Below are 20490 nucleotides of genomic sequence, written 5' to 3' on the forward strand. Positions count from 1 at the left end.
TTACTTAAGGAGGCATTAGCCCACTGCTCCACCAAGGCTCTTGACTAGATTCTTGTGTGTGGAAGCTGTTTGCACTTGACACCACCCATGAGTGGATGTGGGGCAGGAAGATGTACTTGAGAACAGATGGTCAGCAAGTAGCCCAATCTTGTGGCATATTGGGCTCTAAAGATGATCACCACCCATGTTCCTTTCTTTCAGGGCATCTGAAATGGGTTGCTGCAGACTGTGACCACAAATTTGCTTTCCTCTGCAAATGGAAACCCTCTTAAGCCACGTCTGAAGATGGAGTTCGGGGGGCCCCCACCCCATTGAACAGAAACCTTCCATCTTCTCCATGTGCAAAACGTCTTTGCCAGAAAGACCAGCTGAATGTCAAGCAGTCGGTTCCTCTCTGTCCTCTGAGCTTGCTTCTCTCCCCCTCTTTCTGAAGAATGTGCCCCTCCCTTGATAATAAAGTATATTGCTCTGCCCTTGTCTTGAGTTTGGCGTTTCTCTCCCAGGGGGTCCAGGGCCCCTCCCTGAATGCCTCTCAGAGGGAAGAGGGTGTTGTCTCTGCAGTTGACTTTCTGGTCACAAAGACATCCTGCCACCTTATCGGCTCCTTTCCTGGCATCCCTCTCTCCCACCTTTTCTCTCTGAGGGAAATAGGAGATCAATGAGATTTTTGATTGATTTTATTATATTTGCATACCGCCCTTCTCCCGAAGGACTCAGGGCGGTGAACAGGGCGCATATAAAAAATACAGAATACAAAAATTAAAAAGAATTAAATAGTAGCCCAGCTAAAACAGTCAATAACAATATAAAAATCCCCATTAAAACCCCAACATATCCCCCATCAGGCCAGGCCGGCTTGTTCAAATAGATGGGTCTTCAGACCGCGTCAGAAGGAGCGAAGGTCAGGTGCCATCCGGAGCTCGACCGGCAGCTGATTCCATAAAGCCGGAGCACCCACAGAGAAGGCCCTCCCCCTGGGGGCCACCAGCCGACATTCTCTGACCGGAGGCACCCTGAGGAGACCCTCTCTGTGGGCACGCACAGGGCGGAGGGGAGTTGACGCCGGCAGCAGGTGGTCCCCGAGGTACTCCGGACCCATGCCATGTAGGGCCTTAAAAACCATTACCAGAACCTTGAATCTCACCCGGAAGACAACTGGTAACCAATGCAGCTTGCGGAGCAAAGGTGTAACATGGGAGTACCGGGAGACTCCCAAGACAACTCTCGTGGCTGCATTCTGTACCAGCTGGAGCCTCCGAGTGGTCTTCAAGGGAAGCCCCATGTAGAGAGCATTGCAGTAGTCCAGACGAGAGGTCACGAGCGCATGAGTGACCGTGGACGGCGAGGAGATGACCAGCGAGGACCTAAACAAGGAGCATCGCCCCACTCACTATTCACAGAGCCAGGGAAACGACCGCAGCCCCTTCCTCAAGAACAGAATAGAATAGAATAGAATAGAATAGAATAGAATAGAATAGAATAGAATAGAATAGAATAGAATAGAATAGAATAGAATAGAATAGAATAGAATAGAATAGAAATATAGAATAGAATAGAATAGAATAGAATAGAATAGAATAGAATAGAATAGAATAGAATAGAATAGAATAGAATAGAATAGAATAGAATAGAATAGAATGGAATGGAATGGAATGGAATGGAATGGAATGGAATGGAATGGAATGGAATGGAATGGAATAGAATAGAATAGAATAGAATAGAATAGAATAGAATAGAATAGAATAGAATAGAATAGAATAGAATAGAATAGAATAGAGCTGGAAGGGACCTTGGAGGTCTTCTAGTCCAGCCCCCTGCTCAAGCAGGAGAACCTATCCCATTTCAGACAAATGGCTGTCCAGACTCTTCTTAAAAACTTCCCGTGTTGGAGCATTCACAGCTTCTGGAGGCAGGTTGTTCCACTGGCTAATTGTTCTAACTGTCACAAAGTTTCTCCTTAGTTCCAGGTTGCTTCTCTCCTTGGTTAGTTTCCATCCGTTGCTTCTTCTCCTGCCTTCAGGCGCTTTGGAGGATAGTTTGGCTCCCTCTTCTTTGGGGCAGCCCCTGAGATATTGGAAGACTCCTATTATGTCACCCCTTGCCCTTCTGTTCATTAGACTAGACCAGGGGTAGGCAACCTTGGCTCTTTTATGACTCGTGGACTTCAACTCTTTTCTCGTGGGAGTTGAAGTCCACGAGTCATAAAAGAGCCAAGGTTGCCTACCCCTGGACTTGTTGTTGTTGTTAGTTGCGAAGTCGTGTCCGACCCATCGCGACCCTATGGACAATGTTCCTCCAGGCCTTCCTGTCCTCTACCATCTTCTGGAGTCCATTTAAGCTCACGCCTACTGCTTCAGTGACTCCATCCAGCCACCTCATTCTCTGTCGTCCCCTTCTTCTATTGACCTCAATCTTTCCCAGCATTAGGCTCTTCTCCAGTGAGTCCTTCCTTCTCATTAGGTGGCCAAAGTATTTGAGTTTTAGCTTCAGGATCTGGCCTTCTAAAGAGCAGTCAGGGTTGATCTCCTCTAGGACTGACCGGTTTGATCGCCTTGCAGTCCAAGGGACTCGCAGGAGTCTTCTCCAGCACCACAGTTCAAAGGCCTCAATTCTTTGGCGCTCAGCCTTTCTTATGGTCCAGCTTTCACTGCCATACATTGCAACTGGGAAGACCATAGCCTTGACTATACGCACTTTTGTTGACAGGGTGATGTCTCTGCTTTTTAGTGTGCTGTCTAGATTTGCCATGGCTTTCCTCCCCAGGAGCAAGCGTCTTTTAATTTCTTGGCTACAGTCCCCATCTGCAGTGATCTTGGAGCCCAGGAAAATAAAATCTGTCACTACCTCCATTTCTTCCCCATCTATTTGCCAGGAATTGAGAGGGCCAGATGCCATGATCTTGGTTTTCTTAATGTTTAGTTTCAAGCCAACTTTTGCACTCTCCTTCTTCACCCGCAACAAGAGGCTCTTTAGTTCCTCTTCACTTTCTGCCATTAGAGTGGTATCATCTGCATATCTTAGGTTGTTGATATTTCTCCCAGCAATCTTAATTCCAACTTTTGATTCATCTAGCCCTGCCTTTCTCATGATGTGCTCTGCATATAAGTTAAATAGGCAAGGTGACAGTATACAGCCTTGCCGGACTCCTTTCCCAATTTTGAACCAATCAGTGGTTCCGTGTCCAGTTCTCACTGTTGCTTCTTGGCCTGCATATAGGTTTCTCAAGAGACTCAAGAGATACCCAATTCCAGCAGCCGTTCCTTATATGTTTTAGCCTCCAGACCTCTAATCATCTTTGTTGCTCTTCTCTGCACTCTTTCTAGAGTCTCAACATCTTTTTGTACGTCGTGGTGACCAAACCTGGATGCAGTATTCCAGGTGTGGCCTTACCAAGCCACTATAAAGTGTTATTAATACTTCACGTGATCTTGATTCTATCCCTCTGTTAATGCAGCCTAGCACTGTGCTGGCCTTTTTGGCTGCTGAAGCACACAGCTGGCCCACATTTGAGTGATTGTCCACTAGGACTTGGAGGTCCCTCGCACAGTTACTACTATGGAGCAAGGTACCCCCTATACTATACCTGCGCATTTGGTTTTTCCTGCCTAAATGTAGAACCTTACTTTTTTCACCATTGAATTTCATTTCGTTAGATAGCGCCCGGTGTTCAAGTCTGTCCAGATCCTCCTGTATCTTAAGCCTGTAACTTCTGGAGTGTTGGCTATTCCTGCCAGCTTGGTGTCATCTGCAAATTTGATGAGTTCCCCATCTATCCCCTCATCCAAATCGTTGATGAAGATGTTGAAGAGCACTGGGCTCAGAACAGAGCCCTGGGGCACCCCACTACACACTTCCCTCCATGTAGATGCGGTTCCATTGAGGACCACATGCTGAGTATGGCCGGTCAGCCAGCTACGAATCCATCTGGTGGTGATGCTATCTAACCCACATTTTTTCTATCTTATCAAGTAGTAGGTTTGTCTGAATGCATCACAGCATCAATGTGTGGTCCTTATAAAGAAACACCATCCCCCGTCCCCTTTAATGCCATGCAGAAGATTCAGGGGTCTTGAGTTTTGGACCTCGACAGTCTCCAAAAGAAAACAAGGCCAGTCATGCTAGGCAGAATTTATTGGACCTCCTGGCCCATCAGGAGCAGCAAAACCAGATCCCGGCTACAGAGAGCATCCATTGAGCGAAGGGGGCAGAGCAGAGATGGCGGCTGGGGGGGGGAGATGGTGGGAGGGGGGCTTCTTTGCTTCTCCAGACTTCACTAGGTGCTTCCGTCACTCTGGAGCAGCAGCAGGAGCCCTTTGCACTAGAATTTGCACTGGCAGATGAACGGACGGAGGCCCTCACAGGGTACGTCGTTCCAGGTCTTATAATCTGCACAGCAAAAGAGAAGGTTTTGCAGTGACTCTCTCAGGGTCCCCGAAGAGTACAGATAGTCTTCAAATTTACAACAGTTCGTTTAGTGACCATTCAAAATTACACTTAACAAATGTCTCACTTAAATTTTGGGGACTACTGTGTTTCAGTGGCTCCTCCCTGATTTTCAGGGGGACAGGTAGATATCAACAGGTGGAGAACCTCATGTCCTAAACAGAAGCACAGAATCAAGATCACGCAAAGTGTTCATACCACTTTATAAAGCCCTAGTGAGGCCACACCTGGAACACTGCAGCCAATTTTGGTCACCGTATCACAAAAAAGATGTTGAGAGTTTGGGGGAAAAAAATCAGAGAAGAGCAACTAAGATGATCCAAGGCCTGGAGACCAAAACATACAAAGAACGGCTGCAGGACTTGGGTTTGGCTAGTCCAGGGTAGGCAACCTCGGCTCTTTTATGACTCGTGGACTTCAACTCCCAGAACTCCTGAGTCAGCTATGATGACTCAGGAATTCTGGGAGTTGAAGTCCACGAGTCATAAAAGAGCCGAGGTTGCCTAACCCTGGGCTGGTCTAAAGAAAAGAAGAAATGGGGAGACATGATAGCAGAGTTCCAGTATCTGAGGGGCTGCCAGAAAGAAGAGAGTCTATACCATCTCGGACAAGTGACTGTCCAGCCTCTTCTTAAAAATCTCCAGTGATGGAGCGCCCACGATTTCTGGAGGCAAGGTGTTCTGAATTCTTTCCAAACCCTCTACATCTTTTTTGTGATATGGTGACCCAAAGTGGCTGCAATATTCCAGGTGGGGTCTCACTAGGATACTAATACTTTGTGTGATCTTGATTCTTTGCCTCTGTTTATGCAACCCAGGATTGTATTAGCTTTTTTGCTGCTGCTGCTGCACACAGCTGGCTCATGGTCAAGCGATCGTCCACTAGGACTCCAAGGTCCATCTCACAGTTACTGTTTTTGAGCCAGGTCTTGCCCAGTCTGTACTTGTACCTTTGGTTTTTCCTGCCTCGGTGTAAAACTTTGCTTTTCTCCACATTGAAACTCATTTTGTTGGACAGGGCCCATTGTTCAAGCTTGTCAAGATCTATTTGGATCCCGAGCTTGTCTTCTGGGGTGTTGGCTACTCCTGTCAGTTTGGTGTCCTCTGCGAATTTGGCAATTTCCCCTTCAATCCCCTCATCTAAGTCACTTATGAAGATATTGAAGAGTTTATTGGGCCTAAGTCGGAGCCTTGTGGTACCCCACTGCTTACTTCCCTCCATGTGGATGTGGTGCCGTTGAGGACTACTCATTGAGTACGGTTTGCCAGTCAGCTACAGACCATCTGGCAGTGATGTTGTCTATTCCACCGTTTTCTAGCTTACAGAGGAGTAGATTGTGGTCTACTTATCAAATGCCTTACTGAAATCTAAGTACACCACATCCAAAGTGTAATTTATGGGGCTGACTGCAGTTACAAGAACTCCAGGAGGAGCTGCGCTGGACAGCTCCGGTAAGGAGCAGCGTGGTGGGAAAAACAAGTAAACCGATTGGCTGCCAGCCAGGTGGGAAACCAAGGTTTGAATCTATTGGTTAGCGCCCACCTGGACAGGTATAAGAGGACCCAGGTAACCGCAGTCCCCCAGTTGTCGTTGTTCCAGCCTGCCATCCAATAAAGATTCCGTTGCAGCCATCGCCTACGCGTCTCATTGCTCCGCAACTTAACACAAAGCATCTTGCTGTTCTACTAGTTTAGTCACTTGATCGAAGAATGAAATAAGATTGGTTTGTCATGATCGGTTTTTAACAAACCTGTGCTGGCTACTAGTTATGACTTTGTTTGCTTCTAATTATCTTTTCTAGGATCTTTCCAGGTATTGAAGAAGGGGGTGAACACGCTGCAGTTGCAGTTGTGGTATCCTGGCCGAAATGCACCAAGGCTGACTGGGCCTGTCCTGACTCTCAGCATGGATGGCACTAAGGCTGCACCTTCTCTACTTCTCTGCAAAGCACAGGAGGAAAGCTTACACACACAGCCCTTCATGTGGATACTAACTAAACCCTAAAACTGTCTGAGATTCTTCTGACTGCAGTGAGGTAGAGGTATGATATATAGAAAAGAAGTAATGAAAAGCTAAATGTCCTGTGACAACAATGGCCTTTGGGTAGTAGGTTAAGATGGAGCTTATGAGATGATGGTCCTGTAATGGGTCTATTATTATTTCTATTGTATTGTATTGTATTGTATTGTATTGTATTGTATTGTATTGTATTGTATTGTATTGTATTGTATTGTATTGTATTGTATTGTATTGTATTGTATTGTATTGTATTGTATTGTATTGTATTGTATTCTACTCTACTCTATTCTATTATTATTTCTACTCTATTCTATTCATTATTATTCTATTATTATTCTATTCTTCTTCTTCTTCTTATTATTATTATTATTATTATTATTATTATTATTATTATTATTATTATTATTATTATTATTATTATTATTATTATTATTGCATTCTATTCTATTCTATTCTATTCTATTCTATTCTATTCTATTCTATTCTATTCTAATGTATATACAGTTTGAGTGTTTGAAGGAATCGTGGTTTTCATTTCTGTTTGTCCCAGAGATGTTTTTTGTTCCCTTCACTCCATAGGATTTTGGACTGTGAGAGCTTAGAATCCAAGGGATCACTAAAGATAATCAGCGGTGAGTGTTCCAATATGGAGCAAATGGGTCCTCATTGTTGGAAGCACACTTCAGCTGCATCCCCACCATCTTGCCATACCTGACAGAACCAAGATGACGACACAGTACTCATTGTTCCCTGAGTTGGTGGGCTCTCCTGGATGCCAGAACAGATAGTCGATGCAGGATCTGTCTGACCACTCCCAGTTGCGTTGCTGGAAGGTAAGGGAAGCCACGTTAACCAATGGAGGAAGGGGATCCAGTTCTGCAGGGCCCAGATCAGAGTGGAACATTTCCAAGGCCAGAACAAACATATCGTCTCTTTCTCAATTAATCAGAATAGAGCTGGAAGGAATGTTACAGGTCAGTCACTTGTCTGAGATGGTGTAGGTTCTCCTGCTTGAGCAGGGGGCTGGACTAGAAGACCTCCAAGGTCCCTTCCAGCTCTCTTCCTATTCTCTTCCTATTCCTATTCCTATTCCTGTTCTGTTCTGTTCTGTTCTAATTGTTTATTCCTTCAATTCTATTCTAGTCCATCTCTCTCTATTCTATTCTGTTCTGTTCTGTTCTGTTCTAATTGTTTATTCCTTCAATTCTATTCTATTCCATCTCTATTCTATTCTATTCTATTCTATTCTATTCTATTCTATTCTGTTCTGTTCTGTTCTGTTCTGTTCTGTTCTGTTCTGTTCTGTTCTGTTCTGTTCTAATTCTTTATTCCTTCTATTCTATTCTATTCTATTCTATTCTATTCTATTCTATTCTATTCTATTCTATTCTATTCTATTCTCTATTTTCTATTCTATTCTATTCTATTCTATTCTATTCTATTCTATTCTATTCTATTCTATTCTATTCTATTCTATTCTATTCTATTCTATTCTATTCTATTCCCTATTTTCTATTCTATTCTGTTCTGTTGTTTCTTATTCTATTCTATTCTATTCTATTCTATTCTATTCTATTCTATTCTATTCTATTCTATTCTATTCTATTCTATTCTATTCTATTCTATTCTATTCTATTCTATTCTATTGTCTTTAGCCTATTAGATTTTTTTTGTGTAAAGAAGATACTTCCTGTTTTTTACATCTAAAATTCCTTCTGAATGAAAGCAACTTGTTAGAATAGAATTAGAATAGAATACAGCTGGAAGGGACCTTGGAGGTCATCTAGCCCACCCCCCTGCTCAGGCAGGAGATCCTATACTATTTCAGACAAGTGGCTGTCCAGTCTCTTCTTAAAAACTTCCAGTGTTGGAGCACCCACAGCTTATTGAGGCAAGCTGTTCCACTGGTTAATTGTTCTGACTGTCAGGAAGTTTCTCTTCAATTCCAGGTTGCTTCTCTCCTTGATGAGTTTCCTTCCGTTGCTTCTTGTCTTCTGGTGCTTTGGAGAATAAATTGATCCCTTCCTCTTTGCGGCAGTGAAACACTGCAATCCTGTCTCCCCTGCTCCTTTGGCGCTTTAAAAACAGCAGTCAGTTCTTCAAGTGGGCAGGAAAGGTTGGTGAGGGGAAGGAGAGACAGCATGGGAGTACATGACATTTTTCAGAGGTTCTGTCCAAGGCAAGTTTTTATCGGAGAGATCCCTACCTCCCATGGGAGAATCTGTTAAATCTCATAGACATGGTAAATGTGGATTTATGAACATGAGCAACAGAAAAAGACCTACTTTCTTTGGATCGTTCAGTCCAATCCAGACATGGTCTTTCTTTTGGATGTTGTCGGAGACGTACTCGGCCAGGTCAGCTGACTCTGCCATGCTGTGGAGGGAGGCCAGGTGGCAGCCCGGCTTGTGTTTCCTGCAGAACATCTGGGGCAACAAGAGAACAAGAGCCCTGCTCAGCCGAGAAGCAGACTTGCGGGCATGGGAACGTCTGACTGGGTGGTCCTAGCCACCATCCGGACGTTGTTGGCCCCCGTGGGTGTCCTTGCTAGAGTCTGCCGCTCCTGAACAGTTCCTCACATGCGGACCAGGGGATAAATTGTGGATTTATTCGTTGGTTAAAATATCAGGTCCCTTCAGAGGCGATGGGGGGAGGGGCAAAGATGCCAGCCAGAGTTGGGGGCAAAACCTCAGGAAATCTAGAAGACGGACACTCGGGCCACGTCGTGTCTGACCTCTGCGTCTTTCCAGGTCTTTTGCTCCTCGAAGACCTTGTAGCAAAGGTCGTTCATGGGGAGCCAGTCACGGGGACAACAGCAGCCTCTGGTTCCTGTGTGGGAAGGGAGGAAGCCCCGTGAGAAGGTGCAGGAGGAGAGGAGAAGAGGGAGGAGGAGCAGGGGGAGGAGCGGGGAGGGGAAGGAGGAGGAGGGGGAAGAGGGGGAGGAGGAGGGGGAGAAGGAGCAGGAGCAGGGAGAAGAGGGGTCGGGGGGAGGGGAAGGAAGAGGCGGAAGAGAGGGAGGAGTGAGGAGGGGGAGGGGGAGAAGGAGCAGGAGCAGGGTGAAGAGGGGGAGGAGGGGGGAGGGGGAGGAGGAGGCAGAAGAGAGGGAGGAGTGAGGAGGGGGAGGAGTGGGGAAAGGGGGAGGAGGAGGAGAGTGAAGGGGAAGGAGGGGGGGAGGGGGAAGAGGGGGAGGAGGGGGAGGAGGAGAAGGAGCAGGAGCAGGGTGAAGAGAGGTAGGAGTGAGGAGGGGAGGAGGAGGAAGGGGAGGAGAGGGAGGAGGGAGAAGCAGGGGGAGGGTGAAAGGGAGGGAGAGGGGGAGGGGAGGAGGGGAGGGGAAGGGGAGAAGGGAGGGGAGGGGGAGGAGCGAGAGGAGAAGAGCTGGGACTGCAGAACATTCTTAACCTGCTGAGTTACAAACATCTTTCCAGACAATACATCACAACCGATTTGGATTACAGCAGCTGCACTTGCAGAATGTCCCAAACCTGGTTACCGTTAGCCTTGATTAATTTCTTTGAAGCCGCATGTCTGGTGCGAGCCTCTCCACTCCTCGTGGTGTATCGTTCATTGAACGGTGCTAAGCCAGAAAAGGGTTTCCTTTCAAAGCCAGGCTGTTGGTTGGTGCAGGTGGGTCAGTCCAAAAGGATTTGCACGGCCTCCTGGATGTCCCGTAGGTGGCCAAGGGTCTCAGGGGCTGATTGTTGGTGAGATTGCCCCCCACCCCGTCTACCCACCGCCCAGGAGAAGCCACCGCCAGAGGCTCAGCTCTTGGGTCTGGCGGGGGGGAAGGCCCCCCTCTCATTTGGGTCCCATAGAGAGCAACCCCTAGCAAGAGCTAGGAGGGCCTCTGCTTTTAATTATGCAACTTTTAATTGTGTTCACGATTCTGAATTTCAGTTGCATTAATTTTGCTTTGCTATTGCATTGTTGCCAACAGCCTGGGACCTCGGGGCAGATAGTAAAAGAGGGATGGAAATTGCACAAGGACCCAAATGGGAATGAAAGCAACTTTGGCCAGAGAATGCTGCCGGGGGGGGGGAAACGTGTGTGTGTCAGATCAGGAAGGGGTTCAGACGCAGAAGACGCGGGTCTCTCTGGACAAGAGAGAACCTGCTCCAACTCACCACTTAGGAAAAGGGCCACGACCAGCAAGCAGAGCCTCATGAAGATGGAAGGTCCCATGGTCTTCCTTTCATGCAGAGAAGATGGAAAGGGATCCGCGAGAGAAGCAACCTGGAACTAAGGAGGAACTTCCTGACGGTGAGAGCAATTAACCAGTGGAACTCCTTGCCTCCAGAAGCGGTGAATGCTCCAACACTGGAAGTTTTTAAGAAGAGACTGGACAGCCATTTGTCTGAAATGGCATAGAGTCTCCTGCTTGAGCAGGGGGTTGGGCTAGAAGACCTCCAAGGTCCCTCCAACTCTGTCATTCTGTGTTCTGTCATTCTCTCCCACAGGGATCCCCAATAGATCTGTTCCTCCCTGCCCGAGGGACCCTCCTGCAGATCCCCTGCTGGAACCTGGATGTTCCCTGCAGCCCCCTGGAATAGGTCCCTTCAGATGGAGAGAGACACGCAGGAGTGATCTGATGCATGGACCTCACCTGTCTTGTTCCCCGCAGGTGGGAGAGCAGCACTCACCTGTCCCAGGATGTCTCAGTCCAGCCTGGGTCCTTGTCTGGAGAAGCCCTACAAATTACCTTGAGGTGGAGGTTGAAGCAGGATGATCTTACACCGTGCAGGAGGAGGACTGGGAGGGGGGGGGGCTGCCCTTGGCCAAGACTTTTATACCCCCAAACCACATAACCCACAAATTTGAACATCAGGCTGTCATCTGTTGCCCTCTTTTCCCATATATGGCTTATACTTTTATTGCAGTTAAAAATATGGAGATGCAGGTGCATACTTGGGCCGAAAATCTTTCATAATATAACTGTCATTTCAGCAAGTTGATATGTTCTACATGCTTAATGTAGTAATATTCCAGCAATATTTGCAAGGCTGTGGTTTGACTTCTTGCTGCACACCTTCTCTCCAAAGGACACTGGGAATTATACAAAGGAAGCCAAGCCTGTAGCCGTCTCTTATTATGAGGCTACCCTCCAGCTGAGTCAAGCTGTCTTGCCCATCCATTCCCCTGCAGAGTTATTTCATTTGAGGGGTCCTCGGTGATCTCTCAGCTTGGTGGTTTCCTTGCAGATGTTTCATGAGCCAAGTAGATAACATCATCAGTGCTAGAAGGGGGTGGAATTTGTGGAGAGGAGTAGAATAGAATAGAATAGAATAGAATAGAATAGAATAGAATAGAATAGAATAGAATAGAATAGAATAGAATAGAATAGAATAGAATAGAACAGAACAGAACAGAACAGAACAGAACAGAACAGAACAGAACAGAACAGAACAGAACAGAATAGAATAGAATAGAATAGAATAGAATAGAATAGAATAGACAATGGAGTGGAGTGGAATGGAATGGAGTAGAATACAATAGAATAAAATAGATTGTAGAATGGAACGGAATGAAATGGAATAGAATAGAATAGAATAGAACAGAAATAGGAATAAGAATAGAATAGAATAGAATAGAATAGAATAGAATAGAATAGAATAGAATAGAATAGAATAGAATAGAATAGAATAGAATAGAATAGAATAGAATAGAATAGAATAGAACAGAACAGAACAGAACAGAACAGAACAGAATAGAATAGAATAGAGCTGGAAGGGACCTTGGAGGTCTTCTAGTCCAGCCCCCGGGAGACTATTCCATCTCAGACAAGTGGCTGTCCAGTCTCTTCTTAAAAACCTCCAGTGATGTAGTGCCCATGATTTCTAAAGGCGAGGAGGAGGAGGGGGAGGGGGAGGGGGACTATGTGATCCTAGGTGCTCTCTGAGCTTGGTGGTTTCCTTGCAGATGCTTCATGACCCAAGCTAAGTTACATCATCAATCCTAATAAGGAATAGGGCTTGCTTTACATTTCTGGAGAGAGTGGCACTGCCCCAGGCAGAGTTGGTGCACAACCTGGACTCACAACTCCAGTGAGCTGGTGGCAGTCACAGCTAGGAGAGCCTTTGCACAGCCTTTAGGTTGTGCTCCAATTTCAGCCCTTCCTGGATCAGGAGTCCTTGTGCTCAATCATTTAAGCCCCAAACATCTCAGGGCTGGACTGTTGCAAGATGGGGCAACCCTTGTAGAGCATTTGGAAGACACAGGGGGTGAAGAGTGTGTGTGTGTGGGGGGCTTTTTGGGTCTCTAAGAGTGGCCCATGTGACACAGCAGTTTCCCAAGCTGCATGTGTGCTTCTGGGTGCCATTAAGGGTGCTGAATGGAGGGAAGAAGAAGGAAGGGAGGAAGGAAGGAAGGAAGGAAGGAAGGAAGGAAGGAAGGAAGGAAGGAAGGAAGGGAGGGAGGGAGGGAGGGAGGGAGGGAGGGAGGGAGGGAGGGAGGAAGGAAAAGAGGGAGGAGGGAGGGAAGGGGAAGGAAGGAAGGAAGGAAGGAAGGAAGGAAGGAAGGAAGGAAGGAAGGAAGGAAGGATTTAAACATCTTCCATTTCATAAAATGCCCTAGGATTCATTTCTAAAACACCAGCTACAAGCTGGTGGTGCCAGGCCGTCTCTCTGGCCAGACCAAACAGTGAGAATTCCATGTGCAGCGACATCTTTCTCTGGCTTTTTTGGAGAGGCCAAAATATTCTCCTTTTTTGTTTGGAATCAGAAAGATCAGAATGTATGTTATCAATCGATCGATCCATCTGATGAACCTCCGGGGAGTCAGGTTGGGTGCCCTTATTGTGTTCCAAATCTTGTGGCACGAAGAAACTTCTTGCAGGTTGTTAATCAGGAATCCCCGAAGCAAAGCAATTTCCCACTCCCTCCCTCTGCCCTCCCCCCAGCAGAAACCCACCCCACCCCGCCCACCCCCTCTCCTTGCCTATAAATGCCTCCATTCCCATCGCAGGAGATAGTGGCAGTGTGGTGGGTGGTAGCATGGCTGAACAGCGCCAGTTCAATTGGAGCAAGGCAAAAATTATTGGCCACAGTACTAACCCCCCCCCCACACGTTCACGAGTTCATGGAAGCCTCACACTTCCCAAGCAATTCCATCAACAGGGTATGACCGGTCTAGGGAGAGGAGGTGGGAGATAAGGGGTGGGCCTGGGGTTAAGTGCTGGTGCCACCTTCCGGTCCCTGCCCTCACTCCGACTGTGTGGTCATCGGAGCTCGGAGACCCCAGATTTTATCGCTTTCTGCTTTCTGCTAGGTGAGTCTGCAATAAAACTCCCTCGGCCATGAGCTGAGAGAGCCATCTCCTATGGAAAGAAGGACTTGCTTCCTTGTTCCTTCTCCTCCTGTTCTTCTTCTTCTTCCTTGTTTTCCTTCCAAGGGGAAGAAGAAAGATTTTGGCTGGTGGCCCAGAGTGTCACTGCTTTATGGTGCTCTCTTGATCAGTTGTTAAGACTGAACTTAGCGACAACCAGCTAAACTGCCACTCTGGGAATTTTGGAGCTCCCTGTTCAGATCCCCGAGATCTTGTATAAAAAGCATCTTAGTTGGCTCTATCCGCTCGAGGGAAAGGAAAGGCAGAAGGGTGGACACCTTGTGCGGTGGATTGTGGTGGAATGTAGTCCAAAGTCACAGCAGGGAGGGGCTCTTTCCCAGATGGCAAAGAGAAGGCGGAGCTTGGAATGTCTGATGGGTAGGACACTCCCTAGCCGTTCACAGAGTAAATCTCTACTTATTGGAGAAATTTCAGTCTCAGTCTGGCAAGATTCTGTCTGCAGGCAAACAACAACAACAAAATATTCAGAGGTATTTCCATGTGTCGTTCTCAATGACCATCTCAGAACTTACCCATGTAAAAAAAGATCGATGCATTTGGGGGACGTGGACAGTTAGCAATGTGTTGGGTCATGGAGCATGGAGAGTAACCCTTGGCTTAAGAGTGGACGGAGATGTCAGGCCGTGTCTTTGGCCAGACGAAACAGGCCCCCTTCCAGAGTGGCCCACCCCTTATCTCCGACCTCCTCTCCCTTGACCGGTCATTCCCTTGGTGTTACTGTTCCTCTTGTGAAGCAAAAGAGGCAAGGAAGAAGAAGAGTGTTCAGCTTGTGTGAAGGGTTGTGGTGGAATGTCTATGGAGGTTCTCAGCCATCCAGGTCATGGTTAGGGTTAGGGCTTCTCACACTATACTGGCCAACCCACCTGGCCTCTTATGGCCGGGGAGGATGATCTGCTTCCCACCATACTTGGATGCCTCAGGAAAAGGCTGGGTCCCCACCGCATACCAGGTTCAAATGATCCACCCTTCTCAGACTTCTGTGTTGTGTGAAGGCAGTTTTGCAGCCTACCTTGTCAACAGTTGACTGACTGCAGCAGTGGGGGTCCTGTGGTGGGCATTTTTCTTGTTGAAATGCTTATATGATGCCTCCCCAGTGATGCCCATCCAACTCAGAGTCTAATCCATGCACATCATAAACACCCTCCCTACTCTGAAGCTCCTCAACTCTTCCTCAGGCATCTATTGAGGGCTGTCTAATTTGAGGGCAACATCATCTGCTGCCACAGGAGATATTTTGCTTTGACCATCCATGAGGTTTCTAAGGTCAAAAATATCTTTCTCTGGCTTTTTAGAGAGGCCAAAATATTCTTTGAGAATGAATGTTATCAATCAATCAATCCATCAATCTGATTAACCTCCAGGGAATAATGTTATGTGCCCTTATTGTGTTCCAAATCTAGTGGTGCAAAGAAGCTTCTTCCAGGTTGTTAATCAGGACCAGAAATCCCGAAGCAGTTTCTCCCTCCCTCCCTCTGACCTCCCCCCACAGAAATCCACCCCCTGCCTTGCCTATAAATGCCTCCATTCCCTTTGCAGGAGGAAAGCCTGGAGTTGCCTCTGAGCAGAGTTGCTACCTGTGGAGGCTGAGCGTCAGGTGAATGGGGCTCTGCCACCTGTGGGCACTGGACAGGTGAGGCCCCTGTGCCAGATCACTCCTGCCTGCCCGTCTCTCCACCTGAAGGGACCTCTTGCAGGGGGCTTCTGGCAATGTCCAGATTGCAGCAGGGGATCTGTAGGAGGCAGGGACCAAGGGGTCTCTAGGGGGATCTCTGCAGAAGAGAAAGAGGTACACAGGAGAGCCTTTCTAGGGGGGCTCTTGTGTCCCTTTGGAGAGGAGTGCAGGATCCACTGTGACCCACCAAGGTTGCTGCATGACCAAGGAGGGAGAAACGGTCTCCAACTGGGCAAGTGAAAAGGTGCAAACCAAACTGTGGGGTTCCCAGTTTTGTCACAGATTGGATGTTGGATCACCCTTCCTGAGGATCCCCTCCTAAGGTTCTTGCTCCCCCTTCTTCTCCTTCTCCCCTCTTTGCGTCTCTCTGCAGGGAAGGAAGGAAGGCCATGGGGCGATTCTCCCTTGTGAGCCTGGGCTTGCTGGTCGTGGCCCTCTCCCTAAGTGGTGAGTTCCAGCAGGGTCTCTGGTGTCGTGAGAGGACAACTCTCAACCCTTTCCTAGGACCACAATCAACCCTCTGGGGGTATCTCTGGTTCTTGAAGGAATCTGTTTTATGGCTTTGCATGGTTCACTAAACAAGAAACCAACCAATGTGGACAAACTCACACCAGCATTTCAAGGTAATTAACCCTGGTTAAACCTCCCCAATCATTGGACATTCTGCAAACGTTGCCTTTGGGTCTGTAACTCAGGTTCAATTTATTGTCATCAACAATGTTTGCAACACAGCAAGGTAAGTATGCTTTGTAGACCCCACTGTCTCCTCTTCTGGCTATCTTCTCATTGATCTTTCTTCCCACACAGGAGCCAAAGTCACTTGTTCCCGTAATTGGCAGAACAGAGGCATGTTATGCTACAAGGCCTTCAGACAAAGAGTCACCTGGAAGAAAGCAGAGGTTAGAAGGATATCCTGGCCCAAGCACAGGAGAAGTCTTGGCCAAGCCCCCAGATGCCCTCTGGGTGGGCTGAAGCAGATGGTCTCCAGGCCGGGTGTATGAAACGATGGGAAGGATTATCATTTTAGGATAGTCTGAAATGCAAACAAGCTGTGGACTATATGCTGGTTTAGGCTTTCATGGCCCATGTCTGTTGGGCAGCATTGAGCTTTAGAGTTGAGGGACCATCTGGTAGACTATAGATTTTGTAATGTCTCATTGGCAGTGTGGGTGGCATCTTCTGATCTCCTTGACACTAAAGTCATGGGGGCTTCAGATTTTAAAGAAGGACTCACGAATTTAAGTCACAAACTCTCCCAGAGCTGCAGACACCAGTAAGGATATTAGGAAAGGTCTATAAAGTCACGGTGGTATCAGATCCTTGCTCCTTTCTCACATGGACATGCACAAACCCAGACACATACGACACACGACACACACATGCGCGCACACAGAAAGAAAGAGTACAGAAAAGAGCAACGAAGAAGATTAGGGGCCTGGTGGCTAAAACATGTGAAGAACAGTTTCAGGAATTGAATATGTTAGTTTAGTGAAAAGAAGAATTAGGATTACCGGTGTTGCAGTATTTTAGTGGCAGGACAAGAAACAAAGGATGGAAGCCAATCAAGGAGAGAAGCAACCTGGAACTAAGGAGAAATTTCCTGACAGTGAGAAGAATTAGTCAGTGGAACAACCTGCCTCCAGAAGTTGTGGGTGCTCCAACACTGGAGGTTTCAAAGAAGAGATTGGACAGTGACTTCTCTGAGATGGTATAGGTTGTCCTGCTTGAGGAGGGGGCTGGACTAGAAGACCTCCAAGGTCCCTTCCAACTCTTTCTTCTGTTATGTTCCTTCTCTGATGAACAAATGCCTTTCTCTGTTGTTGCTCTTCCCAGAGGTCCTGCATTCGTCAGGCACCTGGCTGCCACCTGGTCTCCATCCACAACAAAATAGAGTCAGCTGACTTTGCCAACTACCTCTCTCAAAATTTCGAAAGTCTTGGGGGTGTCTGGATCGGCCTGAACGACCCAATGAAAGTAGGTCCTTTGTTAAGTGAGACGTTTGTTAAGTGACTTTTGCCCCGTCTTATGACTTTCTTGCTGCAGTTGTTAAGTGAATCACTGCAGCTGTCGAGTTAATAACCTAGTTGTTAACTAATCTGGCTTCCCCCCATTGAATCTGCTGGTCAGATGGTCACCAAAGGTGATCACATGACCTTGGGACTCAGCAATGGTCAGAAGTATGAATCAGTTGCTAAGCATCTGAATTTTGACCACATGACCAGGGGGATGCTTCCAAGGCCGTAACTGTGAAAAACGGTGTGAAGTCACTTTTTTCCCCCCGTGCCATTGTAATCTTGAACGGACATTAAATGAACTACTGTAAGTCAAGGACACCTGCATAGCCAGACGTCTTCCTTGGTGAACACGGATTCCCTTTCATTGCAGAAACGCAGCTGGGAGTGGACAGACGGCTCCAACGTCAGATACAACGCCTGGGCGAAAGGAGAGCCCAACAACATGAACGGGGATGAGTTCTGTGCTGAGCTTGTAGAACAGACAGGTGAGCCAAGGTGGAGGGGAAGGTCTTGAAGATGTTCTACCTCATTGCAGTCGGATGAATCTCAGTCACTGTTATGACCCAGGTTGTCTGAACAGAGGCAAGGAGACTCCTTTATTGCTCTGATTAAAGCCCCCACAGCAAAGGGCCCTGCAACGGTCAGGTAAGACTCCACCCCACGCTGAAGGCAGCCTCCCTCGGTCTCCAAAAGCCAGTAAACAACAAAGGAAGTCTAAAGAGAGGATGCAGATTCACAGGGCGAGGTCCCGAGGCCGAAGGCAAGCCCACAATGCAAAATCAAGGCACAGACAAGAGCACAGGTCAAAGCGGGGGTGTCTGTGTCAACCAAAACAAAAAATTGGGTTCAGGAGGCAACTGGCTTTCTTTACTCCCCTCCAAACATCACCCTCAGCTGCTCTCCTGAAGCTGGGACCAGGCCGGGGAGGAGAAGGAGAAAGAGGAGTGGGTTGACAAAGGACAGACCAAGGACAGTGGTCATAGGTCCAAACCTGCTCAACATAGTTGCAGAGTGAAGGCCAGCTGGGGGTGGAGAGCAGGAAGCCCAACAAGGCTACGTCCAGACCTAACTGGGACCTTTGGACTCCACGTTTCTGCCTGCTCTAAAGCTTTTGGCTTGCATTTCATTCAAGGGAACTCCACCCTCCGTTATATCAGGGCATTGCTCTGAAATGTTGGTTCAGCCAGCTAAATCTATACTGACATTACGCTGCACAGAGATATCTAAACACCCCTTTCCTCCTGTGCTTTGCAGTGAAGTAGAGAAGGCGCAGGTGAGGTAAGCAGCCTCAGGGGCATCCGTGCTAAAGCAGAGTCAGGATAGCCCCAGTCAGCCTTGGCGCATTTCGGCCAGTGTGCCAGGAGTGCAACCCCAGCATGCTCAAGCTCAAGAGCCATGGTGGCGCAGTGGTTCAAATGGGGTATTGCAGGCTAACTCACTGCTCACTGCCAGCAGTTTGATCCTGACGGGCTCCAGGTGGACTCAGCCTTCCATCCTTCCGAGGACAGTAGTGGGGGGCAACATGTTGACTTTATAAACCACTTAGAGAAGGCTGTAAAGAACTGTGAAGCAGGATACAAATCTAAGCGCCATGACTATTGCTCTTCTGGGCAAGCTATGGTGCCTATTTGAGGTACATCTTTGCAATGGTTGCCATGGCCTGACTTGCTGGCTAGCTAAGTCCACTTTAGCACATGAATTTCTCCCCCTGTGGTATCTTCATGTCCGCCTGCAAATGACGGAGGAGTCACTCTGAGGGAGTCACTACAAATCTTTCTCTTTTTCTTGCCAGCTTACACGAAATGGAATGATTATAATTGCAATTCCTTAAATGCTTTCATCTGCCAGTGCTGATTTTAGTGCAAACCGCTCTTTCTCCTGCTCCGGAAGGAGTGATGCACCTGGTGAAGTCTGGAGAAGCAAAGAAGCCCTGTTGATATCTCTGATGGGCCAGAAGGTCAAATAAATTCTGTCTAGCATGACTGACCCCATTTATTTTGGGTTCCCAGGAGATCACCATCACCACTGCCACAAGGCAGCACAGCGGGACTTGGCAGGATTGAAGTTGGAGTCAAGGGAAATTGAATTGGTTGTGTCACTTAGAGTTGTAGTTCACCTGCGGTCAGTGAAAATCCCATCACTGGGATGGGGAAATGGCAGCTGAATTCTACGATAATTAGGAGTGGACTCTTCAATGACAATCCCAAAATTTACCCATGTAAAAAGGTTTTGTCTTTGGAGAACAGAGAGCGGGGAAAAGAAGCCATGTGTCGGGTCACACGATCCTCTTAATTTCTCATACCTGATTCCAGTGGGTGGGCATACTGTCGGGGGAATTGCGTTAACAGCTGTCCCGGTGAAGTTGGAGATGCTAACATAAATGTGTAGTGCTATATAAACTCCCCCTTTATAGTTACAACAAACAATCACATTGTAGATTGCCTCCTGCTGAGTCAACAGTCTCTAACCCATGAAATATAACTTTTGAGGTGGTCATTGAAGAGTCCACTCCTAATAATCCCAGAATTCAGCAGCCAATTAGGCCATCAGTGATGGGTGTTGTGGCAGGAGAAAGGGCAGGCATCCAAGGGGATGACTGGTCAAGGGAGAGGAGGTGGGAGATAAGGGGTGGGCCACTCTGGGAATGGGGCCTGGGGTTAGGTTCTGGTGCCCATTTCCACTCCCTGCCCTCACTCCGACTCCCTGGTCATCAGAACTCAGAGGCCCCAGATTTCATCTCCCTCTGCTGAATGCTAGGTGAGTCTGCAATGAAACTCCCTCATCCATGATGTCCTCTTCTTCTTCCTTGTTTTCCTCCCAAGGGGAAGAAGAAAGATTTTGGCTGGTGGCCCAGAGTGTCAATCAACTGATAACACTCAACCTGCCAACAACCAGCTGAGCTGCTGCTCTGTGAGTTTTGGGGGTCCCTGTTCAGATCCCCGAGATCCTGAAGACAGAGCACCTTGGTCATCTCTATCCAGTCCATGGAGTTTATTTGGGCCC

General features: G+C 47.5%; 2 protein-coding genes across 2 annotated transcripts in view; one reads left to right on the forward strand and one right to left on the reverse strand.

The window, feature by feature from the left end:
• SHANK3 (SH3 and multiple ankyrin repeat domains 3) overlaps positions 1-20490 on the forward strand; it is a gene marked incomplete at both ends in the record, with an annotated part of 518002 nt that overhangs the window by 28792 nt on the left and 468720 nt on the right. The gene's annotated exons all lie outside the window — the stretch shown is intronic.
• On the reverse strand, positions 4319-10641 carry LOC308670420 (C-type lectin mannose-binding isoform-like; the record flags this gene model as incomplete). Its single annotated transcript, XM_081331922.1, has 5 exons — positions 4319-4386; positions 7174-7288; positions 8748-8888; positions 9197-9291; positions 10584-10641. 5 exons carry the CDS (start codon positions 10639-10641, stop codon positions 4319-4321), a joined length of 477 nt encoding a protein of 158 aa, XP_081188048.1.

This window comes from Vipera berus (assembly GCF_964194415.1).
Source record: "Vipera berus genome assembly, chromosome: 6".
Classification (NCBI taxonomy): Eukaryota; Metazoa; Chordata; class Lepidosauria; order Squamata; family Viperidae; genus Vipera; species Vipera berus.